This window comes from Brachycentrus maculatus, unplaced genomic scaffold (assembly GCF_059751285.1).
Source record: "Brachycentrus maculatus isolate JH-2025_06_01 unplaced genomic scaffold, ASM5975128v1 h1tg000166l, whole genome shotgun sequence".
In the NCBI taxonomy this organism is placed as follows: Eukaryota; Metazoa; Arthropoda; class Insecta; order Trichoptera; family Brachycentridae; genus Brachycentrus; species Brachycentrus maculatus.
Window position 1 is genome coordinate 1,177,624 of NW_028280919.1, and position 24,749 is coordinate 1,202,372.

A 24,749-nucleotide genomic window follows, 5' to 3' on the forward strand; every position below is an offset into this window, starting at 1 on the left:
TAAATGAAAAATATTAAACATTCTCATTCAATATCTTATTTCTAATTTTTTTGTCATTTTTGTAATTTGTATTTTTTTTTCAGAAACCAACCATGTATTTATTTTATTATTATTTTAAAGCAATGTATTTTTAAAGTGTCAATCAATGACTTATATTATTTTCTTAATACATTTTGAAAAAATCCGCTAAGGAACCCCGTTAAGTGATTACTTTTTCATTTTCAAGAATTAAAATTTTCCTTAAAAAATCTTAAAATAATATTTCATATTTTTTTATTTGTTATTTTGTAAATTATATTTAAAATAGCATACAATTTGAAGGGTTTTTATTTTGTACACCATATGCCTAAATTACATTTACTTCAAGAAATGTCATAGGAAAATTACAATATATTTTATGAGATTGCTAGAAAATGTAATAAGTTTATACCATTTTTAACATTTTTTGTTATTTAAAATACTTTACATAATTCATTGTTACATAAAATATTTATAATAATAAAATTATTAGGTGGGGACTAACCAGAGCATTTTGTCGTAACATAACGTTATAACGTCGCTCGCGGCGAGCGCTCTGACTATAGAGGCTCGCTATAGTGACTCTACGAATGCTCGCATTGTAACGTTTTAGAGACTGACTGGAGCCGAGTGATGTTACGACGTTACGTTACGATGCGAGCATTTAGGCAGTCAGTACAGCAAGCCGAGCGTTCCATCCATAGTTTCGGATGCGAGCGATGTTACGACGTTATGTTGCGACGAAATGCTCGGGTCAGTCTCCACCTTTACGTTACGACTCAATGGCTCCGGTCAGTCCCCAACATTTTGATAATAATATATGTATGTATATTAAAATAATTCGTTAGCCATAAATATTTTGACATCTAACCTGACGTTGCGATCTGTGGTTATGATCAGTTTTGATTTATGATTATAACCTCGCGTCGTGCTCTTGACTTTACTTTTTATTTGAATTATCAGAAGTGATGAAATAAACTTGTACTAAAATGATTAAAGTATTTAATAAAACGTACTTGTTAAGGTGTGTTAAAGAAAATATGTTGTGCCACAGAGCTAGTCATATACGAAATTCTAGTGCCGGAAAATATTTAAAACCGCAAGTTTTAGGTTACTTGGCTAAAAGATCTAAGAAATATGATAGAAGCAATGGAAGTGCACTTTTTACTCCTATTCCTGTTAAAACAAACCCAGATGATATAAACGTAGGGGTTGAATTAACTGGCAGGTTGAAGAAACAAGACTTACTTAAGATTCTAACAAAATTTTATCAAAAACCAGAAATTAGGCTACTGTCCACTGAAAGTGGTTTAGACGATAACCTGCTTCATCAAGCCTTTATTTCGTTTAGAAAGCATTGTATAGAAAATGATTTACCTGTTGACCTCCACGTAACTATTAGTGATATTCTTCAAGGTAAGTCCAATAATAAAATTGATATAAATATGTACATCATGTGCACTGTACGGCCAACATCAAAGTAGACAATTCCCGGGCAGACCACCAAAAAGATGGACCAACAGTTGGGAATCAATATCGCTTAAAAACAGGCCACAAGGCCAACACTAAGCAGAAGAAGAGGAGATATCATATCAACCCCGACCCTTACTATACAGTCTGCCGCCCGCCTCTCAGTATACTAATCACAAGTAACCGCAAACCCAATTCCGATATGTACAATTTGTTTTTTCGCATCTCTCGCTCTAAAAGTGAGCAATAGATTCCTTATAAAGCGTCTCCCACTCTCTACCAATAGAAGAAGAGGAGATATCATATCAACCCCGACCCTAACTATACAGTCTGCCGCCCGCCCCTCAGTATACTAATCGCAAGTAACCGCAAACCCTATTCCGATATGTAAATTTTTTTTTGCATCTGTCTCTCTAAAAGTGAGCAATAGATTCCTTATAAAGCGTCTCCCACTCTCTACCAAAAGAAGAAGAGGAGATATCATATCAACCCCGACCCTAACTATACAGTCTGCCGCCCGACCCTCAGTATACTTACCACAAGTAACCGCAAACCCAATTCCGATATGTACAATTTTATTTTTCGCATCTCTCGCTCTAAAAGTGAGCAATAGATCCCTTATAAGCGTCTCCCACTCTCTGCCAACAGTATGTAAAATATGCTTTTAAGCGTTTACCGCAAATAATGTGTTAATAAATTATTTGATATTTTAGGTGCAGGACACATTGACGATTTGTTTCCATATTTTATAAGACATGCTAAACTTGCATTTCCTCATTTAGACTGCCTCGATGATTTAAAAAAGATATCCGATCTACGAACGCCAGCCAGTTGGTAAATACTTATTATCCTACATTGAATGTTATCACTTCACAAAATCTCTACGATAAAAAAAAAAATTAACAAATTTTCCTCCAATCTTTACTGATGGTGGGATTCTTTGAACTGGATTGGTGAAACCTTTCTTTTTCTGTTTGTGTCATATCACTTGAGACTATTGTCCTTGTCTTGGGGAGCTCTAAACAGTGCCTCGACAGTCCTGATTCCTGTCTAATCTCGTATATTCAAGAGCCAGGAGATTTGTCTGCCCACACCTTGATGACCCTCTATTTTGCCTTTTATAATTGATGGTGAAACTTTTACTATCCAAAAATTAGAATCTATGTTTATGTATTTTTTTTATCAATTTCACCAATCGTTTTGTAATTAAAGGTACCCGGCTGCTCGCGCTTTGAATCGAAGAGTAGTGTTTCACGCAGGTCCTACCAATTCGGGAAAAACCTACCACGCTCTCGAGAGATATTTATCTGCCAAATCTGGAGTCTACTGTGGACCCCTTAAACTTTTAGCTACTGAAATTTATCATAAATCCAATAAAAGAGTAAGATTTCTGTTTTTTTTTAAATATATATAAGTATAAATATAAATGTAAAAGTTTTTTAGTTCAAAATCTTAACAAACTAAGGACGGGTATTTTTTATGCCTGCAGAGCGCTGGCGACGGGATTCGATAATTGTGTATTTATAGTTAAGAACTTAACAAAGAAATTGGGACATAACTTTCATATAAAAACATTAAACAATTCCTTATTTTCTGTCTTTTAATGGGGCTGGCGCAGGGGGTAAAAATACCTTTCCCGTCCTTAAGCATCAGTCGACCGAACGGGTAGAAATACATTTCCCGTAATTAGTGTGTTAACTGATTGCTTTGAAATTTTGACACAATGTTGCTTACGAACACGCGTATGCTTTTACATGTGACACATAAAAACATTTTTTTTTCTTTCCTTCAAAAGTTCTTTTGCTGGGCCAGTGTCAATAATAATACAGTGGAACCTCTCGTAACGAGCATAATTTGTTCCAGAATCTTACAAAAGCGAAACATTTTTGTTTTGACTGGCGCGGAAGTCCCAGCTCACAAGTGAATGTTGTGAAAAAGCGACTTCCACTTTCTCTGTTACTCGTTATGCGAAATGTCGCTTTTTAAGGGAGCAACTTTTAAAAAAAAATTCTCATCATGCAAATTACTGGTTATGAGAGGTTCCACTGTATTATGAAAATTAACTAAACAACTTGGATTTTGTTCATGATTTATACCTCATTTGAATTGTGGTTTTCAGGGTACACCGTGTGATCTGATTACGGGTGAAGAGAGGAGACACGCTTCGCAATATAATGATGACGCACCCCGAGAAAATAAAGACTATGCAGAAGACCAGTCACCCCATGTGGCATGCACTGTTGAAATGACATCACTCCTAACACCGTGTAAGTTAATACATATCAACCGTCAATCTAATAATCATGGCGGGAGTCTAATAGTTGTCGTGTGAAAAAAATACCATGTCATTAGTGCAAAGGAATAATATTTAATACAATATATGTATCTACTCAAAACCACTATTTCACTTACATCATCTGTGTATATTCCACTCCTAGATTTAAAAATGTGGAGCGTAAGACTGATTGACTTTGAATTATCAATGAAGTTAATACTGTTACGTTATTTATTGTTTCGGCATTGACTTTGTGGTAAGACATGATTAAATTACAATAAAACATTTATTTTTTACCACTTATGTAGTGGTAAAAAACAAATGTTCTATTTAATGTTAATTAAATGTTAATACTGTATCGATCCAATGTGCTCCCCTATGAACCATTGGGTGCAGGTGCAGGTTAAAATGAGACAAAACTGTTACTTTTTTGATATATAAAGTTATTTATTTACTTTATAATTTTCTTTATTAGATGAAGTAGCCATTATTGACGAAGTCCAACTGATTGGAGATCGAGGGAGAGGATGGGCGTGGACTCGTGCTGTTTTAGGTATGATTTTTTTTTGATACATCATTTTGTTTTATACCTTCTAAATTCCTTTTCAAAATCACTCGTAAATGATTGATATATATAGTGTTACAATACATTACCATACTAGGACTTATTTTTCATATTTTTTGTAAGGATAAATTTATTGAATATCTTAGTTTCTGTATATTGCTCTCTGATGTATTTCTTTATCTCAGGAATTCAAGCCGAGGAATTACATTTATGTGGAGAGGCTGGGGCTATACCTTTAATAGAAGAAATATGCAACACGACGGGAGAAGATCTAGAAGTATGTCATCTTTCTATTATTGATTATTACTTATTTGTGTTCATGGAGTTGGGAAAAGAAGGATAAAAGTAGACTGAATCCAGGCGACATATGATCACTCATACAAATATGCGACAAAACAATATATAATAGGCATTTGAATAGTGAAATAAGGAAAGAATGCATGGTTCCATAAAATTGAGAAAAATGTGTTGAGATGGACATGAGTGAGGAAAGAATGGTAAAAACAAAAATATGAGGCGAATGTAGTTAAAAATAGAAACAGAGGAAAACTTGGCATGATCTAGAATTTTAAAAACTTAAAACTGATCTGAATAATTGGCGGAAATTTATGAGGAGATGCATGAATGAGGAAGAGGCGAAGAATGTTTGCAAATAGAGTGGTGTGGCATTCTTTTCTCTCTGCCTACTGCTGCGAGGAAGCGGCGTGATGGTTAGTTACATAATTGTTTATTGAAGTAACTAGATTTAAAGGTTATTCCTTCAAACAAAAGGAGAGTAAAAATGGTTTTATAATCTACCACTTACTAAATATAATAATGTACATTGCTGTTTTCGATCTTTTAGGTAAGAAAATACAAACGTTTGACTGAATTGAAAGTACAAGATACCGCCCTTGGATCACTGGACAATGTGCAGCCAGGAGATTGTATAGTTTGCTTTAGTAAAAATGATATTTATAGCGTGTCACGAGCAATAGAACACAGGTTAGTTTTTGTATATTTAATGGAATACCAAAATTTTACTATCATCGTAACCTTCCCCTCGCGGTGATATGTATTTGCTAAAACTCGACTTTAAAAATGAGAATATCAATATAAAATATAATAGATAAACGGGCTCAGAATTTTTATAATCATCTGTAATATAATTATATAATACATAAAAGTACCTTTTAAAATATAAAGTTATTCATTTGCAGCTACCGAAATAAATAATTTGTGAAAAACTCAGGGATAAAATCACCAATACACAATATTTTTTCAGTATGTGCGTGTGTGCCGCGCTTCGCGTATACGGGCATGTCGTAGCGTGTTTACAGTGCCAGTAGTGCGCGGATCGTCTTACGCGACGGTCGTGTCACTACGCTAGCGATTGCAGTTACTTGCGATGTATTTTTTTCTCGTTTTCAGATACTTGCCAGAGCTAACATTATAAAATTGTTACATTTCTACTTCAACTATGGTCAATAAAAAAAAAAATCACAATTTTACTGTTTTTAAATCACATTTTCATATGGTGTACAAAATACATATCACCGTTGCACGCGGAAGTTTTTTTTAGCACAGTAGGGGAAAGGTTAATGAATAACTTCCATAAATATAACATAGTCAATGGTCTGTCATTTAGACATGTTATCAGTCTTTTCTTTCTTTAAATCTCAGAGGGAGGGAAGTGGCTGTAATCTATGGCAGCTTACCACCAGGAACAAAATTAGCACAAGCCAACAAGTTTAATGATCCCGACAGTTCTTGCAAAGTAATGGTTGCTACCGACGCTATTGGACTTGGAATAAATTTGTAAGTTCTCTTTCTAATTAGTGTACATTGAAATATACAATTGAGATATTTATAACTGTATTATATTTTTTCACCTTATGTTATTTTGTCCATAAATTTCAGGAGTATACAAAGAATAATTTTTTATTCTTTAATAAAACCAATGATGAATGAAAAAGGCGAAAAAGAAATGGATGTGATATCGATTTCGCAAGCATTGCAAATTGCAGGTTTGTTTACGATTTCTTAGTTGTATAAAGACTTAAAAGTTTAAATTATGTTTTTCGTTTACTGCCAGTAACACCTATGACAGTCTTATAACAAAAGGTTTTTATCAGATATAAATTGGATGGTTTACCATAAATTCATATACTTTCTCAAACAGTTACAATTGCAGTATTTGAGAATACAATCATATGTTTTGACATCTCATAACATTGATGAAGAATAATTTGGAAATCTAGGTATCAACAGGGCTTTTGACCTGTCATAGTTTGGTTAAGTGATCATTTTACACATGTGTAACATTTACCATTCTTCCCATTATTGACAATCGCACTACTCAAATTTTTGGTAGTCAAACTCATACATTTATCATAAATCTCATGATGCTTTATATTTAAGTTCACGGGAGCCATCTACGGTTGGTTATGCAGCTTATAATTTGAGCAGAATATTTTGTTCACAACATTTTTGCATGTGTCTAAATCCTCGTTCAGATATCGCTCACTCCTTTCAAGAACGTCATAAATCAAAAAACTTAATTTTTCAAGAGATCGTTTTTAAAGTTTAAAAATATAATACAATGTATTAAAAATAAATATTAAGCCACTTTTTACTGTTCAACAGATCTTTTTAGGTAAACCTGAAGGTTTTTTCTCCATATGAAAATTTTTTAGTAAATTAAAAAAAATAATTAATCAATACCTTTTCTTCAAAATGCAAAAATCAACACTTTCTGCCCTGTAGCGGGTAAATATTAAGTTAAAAATATGCCGCTTTTGCTGGGATATAGTACATTTTCTGGGCATTCCGAAAACATGCACAACTGAAAATTGACGATTTTTGATTTATGACATTCTTGAAAGGAGTGAGCGATATGTGAATAAGGATTATTACCTTTCATCTCTTTTCAACATTTTGCTACTTTTTTCTTTCACAGAAAAGTGCAATGGCAGATATGTTTTACCAATTTTTTTTTGAAATCTCATCATGAAGAAGAATATGGAAGTCTGGGCATTTTCCAGGCTGTCAAAAAAGGGAATAGAATGTTACACCACTTTCTTTTTGGACTTCCATATTCTTCTTCATCTTTGATGAGATGTCAAAAAATATACATACGCGAGAAACGCCAGAAAATCATTTTAATTTTTATTATTTTAGCTTATAATTTGACCAGTCAATTTATTTACAACATTTTGAGTGTGTCCAAATACTTGTGCACAATCTGGATTATCTCCAATCATGGGAGTTATTTTTCATAATATGAAAAATAACTCCTTTATTGGAGATAATCCAGATTTGTCAACAAGTATTTGGATACACTCAAAATGTTGTTTAATGCTAATTATATTGTAGGTACAATTTGCAAGTTTATCTTTATATTTTAAAAAATCGTTTATTTCAGGTAGGGCGGGCAGGTATGGGAGTGCGTGGGAGACAGGTTATGTGACGACATTCAAGGCCGAAGATCTGCCGACTTTGAAGATTCTCCTATCGCAACTTCCTGATAAGGTGGAACAAGCTGGTCTCCATCCGACAGCGGAACAGATGGAGTTGTACGCTTATCATCTGCCGCATGCGACACTCAGCAGTCTCATGGTTAGAATTTTGTATAATGTCCCATTTTTATATAGAATTGAAATATTTAATTTATTTTAAAACTCACCATCACACCGCTTCCCGTAGGGTTAGGGAAAAGGAATAGAATGTTACTCCACTTTCTTTTTGGATTTTTTTTTTGCCTCTTCCACATACATACACCTCCTTATACATACTTGCCGATCATTCCAAATCCTGACCTCAGAAAGTTCCTATCACTTTCCCAGGTCATATATAGAAACTCTTGGTTTCCGTTTGGACCCATCCATTAAAAAAAACTTTTTTTTTTGATCTGACCACTTTTAACCTGTTAATCGGGCGGGACGCATAAATACGTCAAACGTAAACAATATCGGGTATGGGTGACATATGAATACGTCCTTGAAATATAAGTTTATTATATTATATATATGGACTTATATTTTTTGAACAACAAAGGTATTAGTCATCCATACATGTCTCGACATGAATTTAAGAGACGGAGTGAATCAGTATTCGCGCCAGTTACAAGTTGCGTAATTGGGCAGCGGACCGCCCGGTTAGCAGGTTAATTATTTGACATACTTGATCATGCCAAATTTTCATCCGTTATCCTCTGCACCTATTTCCGAATACATTCGCCTCATGAGTTTGTTTTACCATACATTCCTCACTCATTTGTTCCACACTTTCAAACCATCCTACCACACCTTTCTTAATTTTATCGATAATGCTTATCTTAGCCTTGCATTCTTTTCTTATATCACCATTCGAATATCTATCATATATCGTTTTGCCATTAAAATAAAATTGAGAAATTGCTTTTTGACTGCATTCAGTCTACATTCATTTTTATTTTGCCAACTCCATGCTTCACTTCTATGCATTTTTATTTATTAGATACTGTTATTAACCACTTAACAGTTGAATCTTGCATTTGAAAATTTGCCAATACAGGAAATTATCACTAATAAGTCAAAACAAGAATGCCTGAACACTGCTCGGGTTAGTCAATAAAAAGAAATATGTACATAAATACAATTGGCTCATGCAAATCAGTACCGGTAAGTTAGAATACAATTTGCCGGAGCAGCACTCGGACTCATTAAAGTAATACAAACTCCTTGTCACGCTCCGGCTAAACTGGGAACTGGTTAATACATTATTATTATTCATACACAAGGTTTTAATAGATTTTTAATTATTATTTTAGGATATTTTTGTGCACCTCTGTACAGTGGACGACTCGCTTTACTTCATGTGCAACACGGAGGCCTTCAAATTCCTGGCAGAGATGATCCAGCACGTTCCGCTTCCACTCAGAGCCCGTTACGTATTTTGCTGTGCACCCATCAATCAGAAAATTCCATTTGTCTGTGCCATGTTCCTGAAGGTACATCATCAACTAATGTATTTTTTCAAAATATCAAGACTGGAAAATTAACACATTGTTGTCAGGCGGTTTTTTCACCAACCCCGACCCCAATTATACTCAGTCTGCCGCCCGACCCTCAGTATACTTACCACAAGTAACTGCAAACCCAAATCTGATCTGTACAATGTTTTTTGGCAAATTGAACTCTTATAAGCATCTCCCGCTCTATTGGAACTGCACCAGTTTCGGAATAATTATTTCCTCATCAGGTCAACTATAGACTATAGTTGTTAAATACGGTGGAATTAAGCAAAGTGAACGAAGAATTAAAAAATGACTAGAAATTTATAAATTAACTTTTTCTTGATGACGTTTTGTTTACTATATCATCTTCCTTGCCAAAATAAAAATTCAGTAATGTTATTATTTTCCAAAATCCAACAGGAAATTTAGGACTTTAAAGGTGATATTTGAAAGCTAGTAAAAACTTTATAAAAATTCCACCATTATTGGAGAATAATACTTTGTATAAATTTTATTTTTATTAATAAATTATACCTTATTAATCTTAGGCGTCGTCCTAACACAACGCGATTATGCCACCATCGCAAGTTTTCACGAATGTTCCCCTTACGAATACATACGCAATTAAACATACAAATCTCAAATAAGTGTTCTAATTAGTTTTGCAAATGCCTATTAGGACACTTATTCAATACCTGTATGTTTAATTGCGGATTTGCACTAGTAAAATTTGCAAGAAATTCATCGCAAGCGTGATGAATGCGTAATTGCGTTGTATTAAGACGATGCCTTAACGATTGAATATATAATATTGCTTTTTGCCTTTATAATGTATAATAATAAATAAAAAATATTCCAGTTTGACTAAGTGATGGGTGCAATATTTAGTCAGCCATATATGTTTTGCAACTAATTATTATATAATGAAATTATTATTTTTATCCCTCTATTGCCTTTGTTTTGTTTTCTAACTTCTTACATATAACAATGATTAAAGAAAACACTTCGTTTTTTACCACTTGAGTTTTATTATAGACTACATGTTTCAAAAGTTAAACTTCCATCATTCAGGTCTGTATAATAACTAAAATATAAAATTGTTCTATAAATAAGGAGAGGGGAAAGTAAGGGGAAGGGGTTAGTCAAGGGACGGAATTTGAAAACAAAGGAAAAATGGAAAGCAATGGCGAAGAATTTTGAAACAATATATTATTTAATAAATTATTATTAGAAATCAGGTTTTTTTGTATTTCTAAATTTTCAAGATAATTCTTAATTTGGCCTTTATATGGAACAAGGTGTAATAATTTTAATTTATGAGAGTGAAATGAGTGATTAGTATCTATTATATGATTTATCTATTATATTCTTACATGTACTTGAAATCCATGGTTGATTGTATACGGGTAGCATAATTTATTTGATTTTGTTTTAGATGGTGCGGCAGTATAGCAGGAATGAACCCATTACCTGGAGTTGGTTGTGTAATGCAATCGGTTGGCCTCTCTCTCCGCCCAGAACGATAGTTGACTTGGTTCATTTAGAAGCAGTTTTTGATGTTTTGGATCTATATTTGTGGTTAAGGTAAATTATATATTTCACACCATTTTATCTAAATACAGTACATACATACATGATAGATCTAACATACATGTTAGATCTGATGGATCCATAGGTGCAGAATGATTTGTTTGATATGAATATGGTCTAAGGCAGTTTTCCGTAAACTTTTTCTATTCAAGGTACACCTACCAAATTAAGAAATTTCAGAGGTGCATATTTACCATATTATGGTCACATATTTCTCCTTCTCTTCTTCTAACACTTATCCGCAACCCAATGGTGCATAGGGCACTGCAACATTTAGAAGCAGTGTTATCTGGATCGTTAAATACATGAAGGAAAGGTGATCAGCCTTCCGCTTCAGGTACCAGTCCAGGGTCATATTAAATAAATATTAGACCGAAAAATCACTAATATTGGGAATTGAACCCGGGACCTCCAGCATGGTAGCCTAGCACGCTAACCACTACACTATGGAGGCGGGTAACATATTTAACATATTATATTTAATGCCAAATGTGAGCCTATTTAACTGAACACAGACAATAAAAATTTGGAGCATTTGTTTTATTTTCACAAAACTAGCCTTTTTTTCCGCGGCACACCAACTACATCACCACGGTACACCAGTGTGCCACGCCACACACTTTGCGGAACAATGGTCTAAGTTAGTGATTTTCTCAACATGAGATGAAACATCTATCATTTTTTATATGAAAGAAGATGGTTTGAGCATTCCAGAGCTTATGTCCTGGCATTTGGGTGGCTTGAGTTATCACTTTATACACTTTTGTACTTTTGTAACATTCACCACTATGCCCATTATTGAACATCAATATTATATTCATTTTTGGAACTTGTATATCAGCAATGGTCTTGGATCCCTTTGACTTGCGGGTAGTAATTCAATCGATTTACATATACACTTCATAAATTTATATGTACACTTCAAAATTTCTCAACTGAAGGCGCCGAAATCAGTCATACTTCCAAACATAAGAATAAATAATAATGAATTGATGGTTTTCTTTTTGCAGTTACCGGTTTCAAGATTTATTCCCAGATGCTTCAATAGTAAGGGACATGCAAAAGGAATTAGATTATATTATTCAACAAGGAATATTCCAAATCACAAGGTTTGTTTTACAATTCTTTATTCCTCAATAATGCGGATTCATGTATTTCAAATTTATCATATTATTTCCTTTTTAACCTAATTCGCACAGCCTTATTTTGAGGAAGAGTTTTATTATTATTGTTAGCAAGAAATTGTATACTAGTACATACTTTCCGTAGTTTTTATGGACAAATGGCGTAGATTTTGTGTTAATAAATATTCTGATTTTAACCAAGTAAGACACTTTTAAGACTTCTTAATTATATAATTGTACTTCATGTATTGTAAGGTACTTATTCTATTAATATTCGCAAGCATTTTATTTCGTTTACTTCAATATTTCTCCACGATTAAAAAAAAAATAGAAGGAATGATCTGTAAAACCATTAATTTAGAGGTTTGTCTGCTACTATACTTAGTTTAGGGCATAATTTTCATAATTTCTGCTACTATACAAAGTATAAGGCATAATTTTATTTCATATTCGACTGCATACCTAATTCTTGTATTTATTTTTATCAGGCTACTTCGCAATTCTGAAAATGTGATAAGCAGCAATACTCCGGATGAGGATACCTTCGAGAGGACCAAGAAGCGGCAGCATTACTTGAAGGGTACTTACGCCACGAGTGAATCAGATGACAGTAACCATGTACCTACCACAAGAAGAGGAAAACGTCTCACAGATCAACTCCTCGCGCAAGGACTACTCACTCCCAAAATGCTCAAGCAACTGAGAGAGGAATTCAGACATTCCAATTCTTCCCCCGAAGATAATCATCCCCAAAGGCCTGGACCAAATAGAAGAACAAGAAAATAATACATAGAAACATACAATTTATATTTGTAGGAATGTGCTGCAGTGTCGTTGATGCTAATTTCAATATGTTTATCTGGACTGGAGTTTCAAATTGATAACTGTGCTGATTAGTGTTTAAGAATTGAGAAAAAAGATATTGTAAGTGTCAAAATAGCATCCTTACTGAAGAAGAAGAAAATTGTACTATGTATTTGGTTTGTAATACATAATAATTTAGTGATGTTTTTTAAGATATTGTTATATACAGTAGATGCTCTTTATATAAATTTTTCAATAAAATTGAAAATTATATTTGAAAAGAAGAAATAAAGATGAAGTCATTCGACAAATTTGCTGTTTGTTATTTTTTGTTAGAATGGTATTCTGGGAAGAGGACTGAATGGTTTTTGGACCGGAAAGGGTTAAGTCCAATTTTTAGCACGAGTTATAAAAAAAGACTTGAATAATCTCTACAAAAGACATGATTAAAAATAACCTCAATTAATCAGAATATTGAATATCATTTGACTATTTAAGATGACTAGTTTCAAAAGTAAATTTGGTCAGTGCTCATTGATGCTGCTTCTAAAGAATGGAGGTGCTTACTAACCTGAGGAGGTGCTTAAAACACTGAAAATAATAAGAAGCATTTTCGCATTTCGTTAATGTACTCTGTACATTAACGAAATGCGAAAATGCTTCTCATAATATATACTGTATTATATACTGTAAATAATGTAGCCTTCAAATCCCTGCCAAGAAGAAATATTGAATATGTGATATGCCGACAGCCCACAGATGTCATGTAACACTGTGTTTAATATTTAATATAATATATATTAAACCCTTATCCGCACCCCAATGGTGCATAGGGCACTGCGTCATATAAACGCAGTGTTATCTTGATCGTTTACACATGAAGGAAAGGTGATCAGCCCTCCGCTTCAGGTACCAGTCCAGGGTAATATTGAATAAATGTTACAGTGAAATAATCACTTATATTTATTTTACCCCCCTTGGGAATCGAACCCGGGACCTCCAGAACGGTAGCCGAGCGTGCTGACCATTACACTACGGAGGCGGACATATTAATATTTATTGATAAATAATATATAATATTTATTGATAAATAATATTGTTATGTAAGTACGCGTTTTTTTTTTTAAAAATAGAATTAAATGTATAATCTCTTCCATAAGAAATCCTTCTACTAAAAAATTCTAGAAGCGTCTTCAGCCTCTCAAAGAAACATGCTCATTGGTAAGACCAGCTTGATTGCTTTAAAATGTTTAAAATCATGTTCCTATTGTACACCACTCCTATCAAATGTTCCCTTAGCAACATTTGATCATACAACAAATAAAACAAGATAATAATAAAAACTAATTTATTAATGAGATTGTCGTTAATTCAAGATAATGTATCAATAAATTATAAACATAATACAGAAGTGATTTTTGTCTATGGAAGTAATGTGCAGTAAGTACTGTGAATATTAAGGGCCAATAAATAGTTTAACAATATAAAGTTGTTTCATAGTAAGTACATTGTCAAGTTTTCAAACATTTAAAATTAAGTATAAAAGGATTAGTAATTAATAAGTAAATTTATGCTACAAGGTAACTTTATCATATATTTTACAAAATGGAGGCCGATAGAGGCATTTGAAAGATCGAAAAATACTGTCAGAAAGGTAAATTTTGGTAGTGAAAAAAAAATTAACAAATAATTTGGAAAAAATCTAATTATAAACAGATTGGTTCTATAATCCAATTACATGTCTGTCATTGGCCATTTCATTATTTTAGAGTCATCACAAAATCCACGGGATAATAATATTTTTTTTTTCATTCAAAGGATAATTTTGACCATATATGTACTTGGGGTAATAAAAAATGTGTACACTCTTTCAATAATTATTATTTTAAATAAAGGATTTGTTTTCGGTTCTTTGTTTCATACGATATTTTAGATTTCCAATGACAACATTGGTAAAGTCTCTAATCAACAATCACTATGGCGACTTTTATCTTCTTATAGAGCACCAAAAATTATTTCTTATATGTGTACATCATAAACGTGCAAGTTTATTTGTAATCTAAAAATAGAAAACCCACAAAAGTATTATGTGTTTTAAGTAACGACCCAAGATAGGCCATAATAGCATTTGTTAGATCCTATATTTTGCTGAGCGAGGACAATACATGTTATAAAAAATAATTGGAATAGAATGTTAAAATCTATTAACATAGCATTTAAATGTACACATTTAGACATGGAAAAGTATGTTAATTCGAAGAATCTAGAACTGGTTCATGACTCAAGACCATCTATAAAGCAGTATAGTAAGACTTTAATACATTATACATATAAATAACTTTAGAGGCTTCAGACAAGGTCAGTGTTAATTGCGCTGTATATGGCTATAGGAAATATGCAGGGACTGATCATGTTGGACCCTACCTGCACCCAGACGGTGCATAGGGCATCACACTAAATCTACACGGCCTTAACTTGATCGCCAATTATTTAATGGCAAGGTCATTAGTCCTGCGCTCCAAATTCTAATGATTAGAATGTATTGTGTAGAATAGGATAACATAAACAGAGTATGTACCAATTTTTTCACATGTTATGACTTATAATTGGGAACATATTGTTTAATCAAAACTAAATCTAAACACTAAAATGACTGAACATAAAATGTGATTAAAATTACAACATGAAATTAAATCTACAATAAAGTATCGTAGAGTGGAGAAAATTAATTAATGAAAAATATTCTTCAGAGGCAATTGAGCTGCCATAAATACGGAAAGGGGTCATCAATTAAATTTCAATAATTTTCAGTAATCAGTATTAAAAAAATTTATATTAACTGATAAATTACTTAAACGCATTAAAACAACAGGCAAGTCATCGTCTATCTTTTAAAGGGGCAAATTCTAACCCACCGCATAATAACTTAGACCTTTGTATTGATAACTGACAATAAAGAAGAAATCAGTTTGCGGGCTAATGTTTTCATAGGTATATCAAACACTTCATCTGGGCTCACTTTACCGGAGAGAGTAAAACATTACAATTTGACTATAAACATATTTGTTGATTCCAAAAATATACTTTGATTTGTTTTATGTGTGCAGGAATACAATGGAATGTATTTTTGGAATGTTTTGACTCTTCCCTGTGAATTAAGCTCAGATGGATATGACATTTAAGATACTGAAAAGTCGGCAAATCCAAATACACCTGTTCAAAAGACAGATAGTGAAGTATATGTAACTTTCAAATTTACTTCATGTTTTCATATAGCAGTACAAGTGATCTGTTAAAATTGTAAGTATAATAATAGTAAAAGCAAGTTATTACCTTATTCATAAAATGTAATGTCAAAAAAAACAGCATTAAAATAAAAAGTTAAATAAATCTTTTTTATCCTTTGGAAACGCACTTGCATAAACGTCAATTTTTATTTATTTAATTTGCAAAATCACAGTTTATAAATTTACAGTTTTGGAATAATCATTTAAACAGTAGATAGGTTTTTAAGTACAAAGATTAAAATTTTCAGTTATGAATGCTATAGTAACCAAATTCCTATCTCTCATTTAGTCAACAACAGCTATACCTATCACCCAAACCAACTCTGAATGGGAAAAAATATTATGACTGATAGAAAACTCAAGCAATTAAATGACGGTTACATATATTGTGTTCCTATATCCAATATATTTCAATAAAAATGTGATTATTTGAAAAAAATCAAAGATTTATGTAACCGCTTCCTAAATGAAAAAACGGGTGTGCAAATATTTTAAAATGTTATTTTCATTGCATTCATAAAGACACAATTTCAATTGCATAATTAGTTGAATAACAAACAAAAAAGGTGTACATTTTAAAATCTGTTATAATGTAAAAATACCCTTAAAAAAACAATGTAATTAAAAAGTACCCAATGATAACAACGAGCATATACAAAACAAGATAAAATGAATATTTATTACTTCAGCATTCCTTTTGATTATGCCATCCAGACAGGGATATTAAATTGATTCATTCAGAACATCATAGATGGATACAGTGTTGCTGCATTTTTCTTAAAAGCCTTTTTTTGGCAGAGAAATTGTGGTAGCTATCATTCATATAGCCCAATCAAACATCAGAGGAATTAATTATTTTATTAATGTATGAAGGGACCATATTGCACAACTGAATATAAATATGCAGTGTAATAATTAATTCAGATTATATATATACTTATTATGAGTAGATTTACTAAAATGAAATGAATTTTACCTAAATGTCGTTCCAAAAATAAACACCAGTTCCGATATCACTGTTTTTGTAATCTATGCATTAAATTTTAACATAATTTGCTTAAAAGTAACATAATGCCCATTGAATTTTTGATATGCAAAATATGGCCTTAATGATTTTAAAGATTGAGTAAGTGTATTTTTTAAATAATACAATATGAAGAAATTTTAAATTTAAATTATTTGAAGCAGTACAAAAGTAGTTATTTCTCTTTCAATAGTATAATACTCATAGTATAGTTAAAACCTTTGGAGAATGACTATAAAACATCAAAGAAGTCATTAGATGCATCGGACTTAGAGCCAGATTTAGTCGAGTTGTTTTGAATCACAGTTACAGCAGAGGGATCCCCGAGATTAAGGAGATTATCATCAACGGCCATCCCCAAAGACGGGGCGTTACTTGATCCCGGTAATTCCAGATCAAGTATTTCTATATCGTCTTTGGCTAGTAAATGAGTTTTCAGTCCATAAGTATCTCTTCTGTTGTTATCCTGGAATTTCTTTTGCTCTATGTCAAAAATTTCCATTTCTTCATCTTCGGAATCAATCGACAATGGTAAGTTGGAAAGTTCCAGATTGTCATCGTTGTCATTTGACAGTAAAACTCCGTATTTAAAGTGCTGGTTGTCGCCTTGGAAAAATGAATTCTCATTTTCATTGCGCTGTTTTCGTTTCCTAAAACAAAAATAGTTTTTTATGTCCGGAAAATCAAGAGAGCATTTTTTTGGACTGTCTGGACTGAACGCACGATGGCATTTTTACCATGCATTATATTTAAGTTTAAAGTCCAAAAAATTGTCCAAAGAACTGGAGAATCCCGACGGATTCTCCAGTTCTTTGGACACGTTGCGCATGGCAACGAGGATAGCCTGGAACGACTAATTGTGATCGGTAGCCTGGAGGGAAAGAGAGGGACAGGAAGATCCCCACACGATGGACCGATCAAATTAAGGCAGCAGCAGGCACCTCAGTGGTTGTAGCGCTACGTGCAGCGCAGTCAAGGGATAACTGGAGAAGAGTCATTGCTTCTGCAAGGGTCACAACCCTCAGTAATGAAGAATAAGACGGAGAAGAATATTTAAGTTAAAAATAAAGGGTCCGCCAAATAACTTTTTTTTTTTGAAAATGCTATAAAAAACATCGAGTGTAGCTTCGGCTGTGTGGCACGTAGCGCCGTCCTGTTGAAACCAAATGTTGCCAATATCCTCCTCTTCAATTTTTGTGAACAAAAATCCGTTCAACATGGCCCGATAACGATCGCCATTGACTGTAACGGCCACTCCTTGCTCATTTTCAAAGAAAAATGGCCCAATTATGCCTCTGGACCAAAATCCGCACCAAACAGTGACTCGTTTTGGGTGTACCGGCTTTTCAATGTATGCGTGCGGGTTTTCTGTGCCCCAAATACGACAATTTTGCTTGTTTACATACCCGCCAAGATCAAAATGAGCTTCATCCGAAAAGATGATTTTTTTGGCAAAATCGGCATCTTCTGTAAGTCGATCGCAGGCCCACTCAGCGAAGCGAAAACGCATTGGATGGTCAGTTGGCTTCAACTCCTGAACCAATTGGACTTTGTATGGCGTCATACCAAGGTCTTTATGCAAAATTCGTCTCAATGATGTCTCCGAAATGTTCAATTGTTGAGAACGACGGTGAATTGATGTTGATGGCGCTTCACGCACACTTTCTGCCACAACATCGATATTCTCGGGTGTACGCACTGTTTTTGGCTTTTCACGCTTTGGTTTATCGATGAGGATGCCAGTTTCTTTCACTTTTTTCACAAGATAACGAACATACGGAGCTGACGGTGCTTCTCTTCTTCCAAAAACCGTACGCAATTTTCGCACACATTCTGCAACATTACCATGATTTTCAAAGTAATGTCGCAATATTTCCCAGCGTTGTTCAAGCGTATACACAACCATATTCGCTCAGCGGAAGGATAAAACTAATTATCTGTCAAATCAGACATGAGCTAAGTGTTACCATTCACGAAATAAGCACTAGTTGAAAAAAAAAACTTTAGATGGCGGACCCTATATTACATTGTCGCTTTAAATGTTGATGAAAGTTATTAGCGTAACCATATACGCTTAAATTATCAGCGTTTATGCCGTTTTTACGATACACTCAAATAAAGAGCTGTTCGCACATATTTAAATAGAAATTACAAGGAAAACATAAAAAAAAACCCACTTGTTTAGGGATTTGTTAAGTGTTTAGAAGATACAAAGAAACATACTTGTATATTAAGTTTAAATAGAAAGTAGAATTTGGTTTTGAACAGATACAGGTTTTTAAAAATTCGCAAATATCCAGGTTCTCCGTATGATATTAAATATGCTAGGAAGGTGACTGACTGGAGCCATTTCGTGGTAACGTAACATGTTACGATGCGAGCATTCAGGCAGTTAGTACAGCGAGCCGAGCGCTCCATCAATAGTTTCGGGTGCTCGTTGCGAGCGATGTTACGACGTTACATTACGACAAAATACTCCGGTCAGTCACCACACTTATATGCAGTGAATGTATTAATGTGAAAAATTGCCAGCATAATAACTTCAAAATATTATTACCTGTATAACTTGTAAATCATGTAAGAAATGGACAACAAGCCAAGTGATCCGAACACTATCAGTCCTCGCTTTTTGGCACCAGGTTTAGGCAACGGTTTCTCTTCAGTTAAAGAAGTAGAATTGTTGACTTCTTCATGGATATTGGTGACGTTATAAATCTCGCTTGAATTGTTGACCTTAATGTTGCCTGTGGCATTAATTTTGCTTGCGTCAATAGTGGCATTTTGTAATGTCGGAATGGTGACTCCGAGAGGGTCAGCTTTAGGTCCTAAAAAAACAAAGAGGTATCATAGAACAGAGGCTTCAAACTAAAAAGCCACCAAGGGCCACATGAGGTATTTTGGGTACGCCGGCGGGCCACATCAAAAACCCAAAAAATCTCATTTTCATTTTTATCTAACTTTAAGTGAATCAAAGACAGTCACATGAGATGCAGTAGATCCAACTTAAAGATTTTGTATAAGGATATCATAGGTCCCCGTACAAATAAATGATTTCAATGAAGAATTAAAATAAATTAAAAACATAACCGCGGGTATCCGCGGGCCACAAAAAACATACTCAAACCGCGAGTTTGACATGCTTGTCATAGAATATAGAATATTAGCAAAAAAGCAATCCCCACCCTAAAACCGTTAAATGCAATTATTTTTTTTAAATAAAAGAAATATTTGTGTTTTTATTATTTACACAAATATTTCAATTTCATACTTTTTCTGTGAGCCTAAGCAGCTTATTATTAGAAATAGGTATCAAATTGCGGTAGAGTGGGTTCGAACCGAGAAACTCTGACTTGAGAGTCCGCGACACTAACCACGGGACTAAACCCGACACTTCTACTCTTCTAAGCCTTATTCGCACCCAATGGTGCATAGGGCACTGGATCGTATGTAGGCAGTGTTATCTTGATCGTTATTTACATGAAGGCAAGGTGATCACTCCAGTTCTTCGGGGACCAGTCTAGGGTAATATTAAAATAAATATTAAGAGTCCAGTCCAGGGTAATATTGAATAAATATTAAAGTGAAAAATCACTAATATTTATTTTTCCCCCTCTGGGAATCGAATCCGGGACCTCCAGCATGGTAACTAAGAGGCGGAAAATAGTGGTTAAATGCAATAGTGATTTAATTCTTTTTCCTCTCATTTTAATTTGAGATAAAATTGATTCCGTGTTATCTAGATTGTTAATTACAATCACGAGGATGAGGCAATCGGACAAGGTTCAGATTTGTGTTATCTGTAAAAAACGAGTTTTTAAATAACTAACTAACTAACCATCACGCCGCTTCTCCGCAGGGGTAGGCAGAGAGAATAGAACGCCACACCACTCTGTTTTTGCAAACATTCTTCGCCTCTTCCACGTTCATGCATCTCCTCATACATACCCGCCGATTATTACGACTCCTAACCTGACCACTTTCAAGTATTTGGCATACCTGATCGTGCCATGTTTTTCTCGGCCTTCCTCTGAATATGTGTTAAATCAGTTTTTAAATAATGCTGATTAAGCACATATTCAGAATTGGCAACTCATCGAGTGGGCAGAAACATGTGGGAGAAATTATTCCGGAAATATATTTTAAATACATGCACGTACCAGAAGAATCTGAGAGCTCTTTTAATTCCTTCTTAACAGATTTCTGATTATTGCTGGAATTTGTATAATTATCGATGGAATCTATTTTTTTCGCAGTGACATTGAGCGGTATGATAACGTTTTTTGACGTCACGTGTTCATGAACTTGTAAATCCGCATTTGAGTCATCTCGCTTTGAGATAGAATCCGGCGGATCAAGCACGCCGGAAATTTTATTCTTGTCATCGAGTAATACTTCTGTTTCAGGACTAACATCGTCACTAAATGCAGAAACAAGTATTTGCAGTAGCACAAAGGAAATGTGAAAATAATTGCGGAATAAATGCATGAGGAATGTTAGGAATTATAAAGGCAAACACAATGTCATTACACGGATTACAACACGGACTTATATTTGACATTTCATTTCGCACGATGTGTCAAAACAAATTCACTTATTGCCGCACGTTGGAATTGGAAAAAACTCGTTTCTGTCAAGTTAGAGTTGCCAGTATGTAAAATTTATACCACGTTTGTTATAAAAAAGAGTCGAGTACCTACATAAAAGTAATAAAATACAATATAATCTTGGGAGATTACGAATATTTTTTTACGCAACAATTACAAAAAAATTACATTAACTTTCATTATAATGAGTAAACCTACTAACACTTTAGAATTGGTTAAAAAACTTGGATCTTTAGTAATAGCATTAAAAGCAGTGTTGTAAAAGCCGTATCTAGATTTCAGAGTCTTCCTAAATTCAATTTATGAATTGAATTTAGGGTTTTCATGCTCTCGTGTTCAAATAATGACGATTTCTAGTCAGACCACATGTTGAAATCTCTAATTGCTACCGTAAGCAAACAATTTAATGGGAAACTATCAAGTCTATCTACGATTTTGCAACGAAGTCCCATCACTGTATGAAAAGGAAGATTTCAGATTATTTTTATTACTAAATGGTATTATGTCACAATATAAATGCTGACAAAAATAATAACTTAACTTATGTAATGACAAGGATAAAATTATACCAGCATCTGGATTCAGAGATAATTAGATGACAAAATTACATCATAAGATATTCGTGCCTGCGTAGCACCTACGGGAAATTATAATCCAAGTTTAGATGCATAATATTTTAATAAGTTTAAAAAAAGAAAACTTAAAACCATAAAATTAAGACAAAGAGAAAAAATAATTGCACCTGGGGCCTAGGGGATCCCATAGGATCGACGGGGTGTTAGCTAGATTATTTATTACATTAAGGGAAGGTAATTAATTAGTTTTTCGCTCCAAATTCAAGGATATAGGAGTACAATAAATTTTATGGGATACAGATCACAGAAGTAATGAAGTTCAGGGTAAAGGACATGACTGCTGCACGGGAAAGGATACGGAGGAGGAATAGTTAATACGTTATGAGTGGGAAACAAAAATTCCATCAACGACTATGGCATTCTGGGTTATAGATACATCCGTACTCGGACTAGCTGGTGTAACGTATACACTGCTAGTTTGTACAATTACTGAGATACAGCGTACTCTTTAAATTTGCTGATTAGACCAAAAATACAATAATTTAAACTCTCGGTTTGGTAATGGAAGTATTTAATTGTTAATAATACTGATAATGCCTAATTATGTATGTCTTCTCAAGTATCAAAAACATACATTCTATTTTATTTTTAAATATTATTAATTTTAATCTGACATTATACGATATATTGGTAAAGCATTCTTCAGGTAATTCCATTTTCTGTGATATGAATTGACAAAAAATGAAACAAAGTAATATCGACATTATCGGATAAAAGTTAAAATAGCGCCCGAAAAACTTCCATAAGAGACGAGGACGCCAAGGATAGAAGGCAAAGACCTGTATTAGTGAAGAGCGCCAAATATACATTATTTGACTCCTACTCTTCTACAATCGTAGAACACGAAGCGTCTTTGCAGGAGGTGGTTTTTTTAAAATCACACATTCTATCGACAAAGATCGCTGGAAACTTTTGCCATCATAAATCTTAATTTCTTCCTCAAAATTTCCTAATGATCTTTTTAAAGCCTCTTTAGCCAACAAGAAAAAAAAACGAGAGGTTTTTTATAACTGTTAGATACATGAGTCACATATTTATTTAAACATATTACATACATACGTCACATATACTCGTATAATATTCCCGATGAGTAATTTCCATTACTCATTTTGGGAAAATGGATTAAGGTTAACACGACTGAATAACAAATAAGAAAGTAACTTATAAGAAAATATGGGGCAAAATGTAAAATAAAAGCAATAAAAGCTACATTGAATAGACGCATAAAAACGTAAGGTAAGAAGCATGTTTGAATGAAAAAATGAGAAAATGTAACTAATCTTTAATAAACTAATAAACTAATTTTTGATCTCTGACTGGGTTCTATTTTATACATGTTAGGCAGCTGGTTAATTTAGGTATAAGCAATATATTGTACGGAGCTTACACTTAACTTAATAATGTTTATCGGCTCCATATGTATTTTATTGTATCCTCGTGTTTTATAATAATGAATTTTTCTGTTAAATTTTTATTTATTAATTTTAAAAAATATAAAAAACTACGAAATTGGCGCTTTTTTATCGGTTTGGCGCCTGGTTTTTATGTGCCAAGAACCCTAGATTCGCCACTGGTGGTAGTACGTATTTGATACTTGCAAAACAGAAGATGAGATGTCTACTTAAATTGAGATTGGTATTTATAATATGGACAAAGGACGGTACAGAACCGTAATTAAATCGAAACAAGAAACACGTCAGCCTATTTTCTTATCTTACTCTTCCAAAGTCCGAAAATAATCGAACCCCTTGTATTTTGTGTATCTGCATTATTTCACAATACGGGGATCGGTAAACAATGCGTCAATGCCCTAATTAAAATTCTACCAAGGGAAAACACTGGCGATTTGTACGATTATATCCTAAATACGAATTGTGTATTATGTATATTGTTGTTTTAAAATACAAACCTTCAGGAAGCATCTTTATTTTTTATTATTTGCTGAGAGATATCTCCGAAATATTATTCGATCGAAAATTATTACTGCACATGTTAAAACTATTACTTAAGTACTAAGAATTGTATGGCTACATAAGGACCATCAGCCCATTTAATCTTCACATTTGTTTGAAAATTCCATAAAAAGGCGAAAAAATTGTCACAAATTTTATTTTCATGTGTTTTTTAACAATGAAATACAATTTATTAGACTCAATAAATCTGTGTTTGATTTTAACATTTAATATATAAAAAATAAATGAAAATAAATGTAAATTAAAATAAATGTTTGATCAATTTGAAAAATCGCCCTCAATTCAATCGAATAAAGTACAAAGAGCATGATAAGCCAACAGCTGTTTTTCTTGACCGAAAAGTTTCCTCTGCCTTCCGGAAGTTTTAAGAAAGCTTCATAAAAGCTCGGGGTAAGGCGTCCCGAT

At 33.4% G+C, this 24,749-nt stretch overlaps 2 protein-coding genes across 2 annotated transcripts; one reads left to right on the forward strand and one right to left on the reverse strand.

The window, feature by feature from the left end:
- Positions 1-851: 851 nt before the first annotated feature.
- Positions 852-13,132, forward strand: Suv3 (Suv3 RNA helicase). Its single transcript, XM_088261797.1, has 14 exons — positions 852-1,434; positions 2,202-2,322; positions 2,701-2,869; positions 3,608-3,755; positions 4,239-4,316; positions 4,514-4,605; positions 5,173-5,312; positions 5,991-6,125; positions 6,228-6,334; positions 7,732-7,925; positions 9,118-9,297; positions 10,739-10,887; positions 11,904-12,002; positions 12,506-13,132. Exons 1-14 carry the CDS (start codon positions 1,008-1,010, stop codon positions 12,801-12,803), a joined length of 2,337 nt encoding a protein of 778 aa, XP_088117923.1. The 5' UTR covers positions 852-1,007; the 3' UTR covers positions 12,804-13,132.
- Positions 13,133-14,155: 1,023 nt separating this feature from the next.
- On the reverse strand, positions 14,156-21,785 carry LOC148308420 (uncharacterized). The gene is made up of 3 exons (XM_088261751.1): positions 21,290-21,785; positions 19,690-19,957; positions 14,156-17,782 (listed from the first exon to the last, which is right to left on the reverse strand). The coding sequence occupies exons 1-3, from the start codon at positions 21,615-21,617 to the stop codon at positions 17,365-17,367; spliced, it is 1,014 nt and encodes a 337-aa protein (XP_088117877.1). The 5' UTR covers positions 21,618-21,785; the 3' UTR covers positions 14,156-17,364.
- Between the last annotated feature and the right edge of the window lie 2,964 nt (positions 21,786-24,749).

What these genes read in the sequence shown, in the direction of transcription:
- LOC148308420 (XM_088261751.1), bottom strand. Translation starts at nt 21,617, where the DNA reads ATGCATTTATTCCGCAATTATTTTCACATTTCCTTTGTGCTACTGCAA. An exon ending in AGAGCTCTCAGATTCTTCTG is followed by an intron (nt 19,958 to 21,289) that starts GTACGTGCATGT and finishes TTGTTTTTTTAG; the next exon opens with GACCTAAAGCTGACCCTCTC. An exon ending in ATGATTTACAAGTTATACAG is followed by an intron (nt 17,783 to 19,689) that starts GTAATAATATTT and finishes TTTTTGTTTTAG; the next exon opens with GAAACGAAAACAGCGCAATG.
- Suv3 (XM_088261797.1), top strand. Translation starts at nt 1,008, where the DNA reads ATGATTAAAGTATTTAATAAAACGTACTTGTTAAGGTGTGTTAAAGAA. An exon ending in CGACGGGAGAAGATCTAGAA is followed by an intron (nt 4,606 to 5,172) that starts GTATGTCATCTT and finishes TCGATCTTTTAG; the next exon opens with GTAAGAAAATACAAACGTTT. An exon ending in CGACACTCAGCAGTCTCATG is followed by an intron (nt 7,926 to 9,117) that starts GTTAGAATTTTG and finishes TTATTATTTTAG; the next exon opens with GATATTTTTGTGCACCTCTG.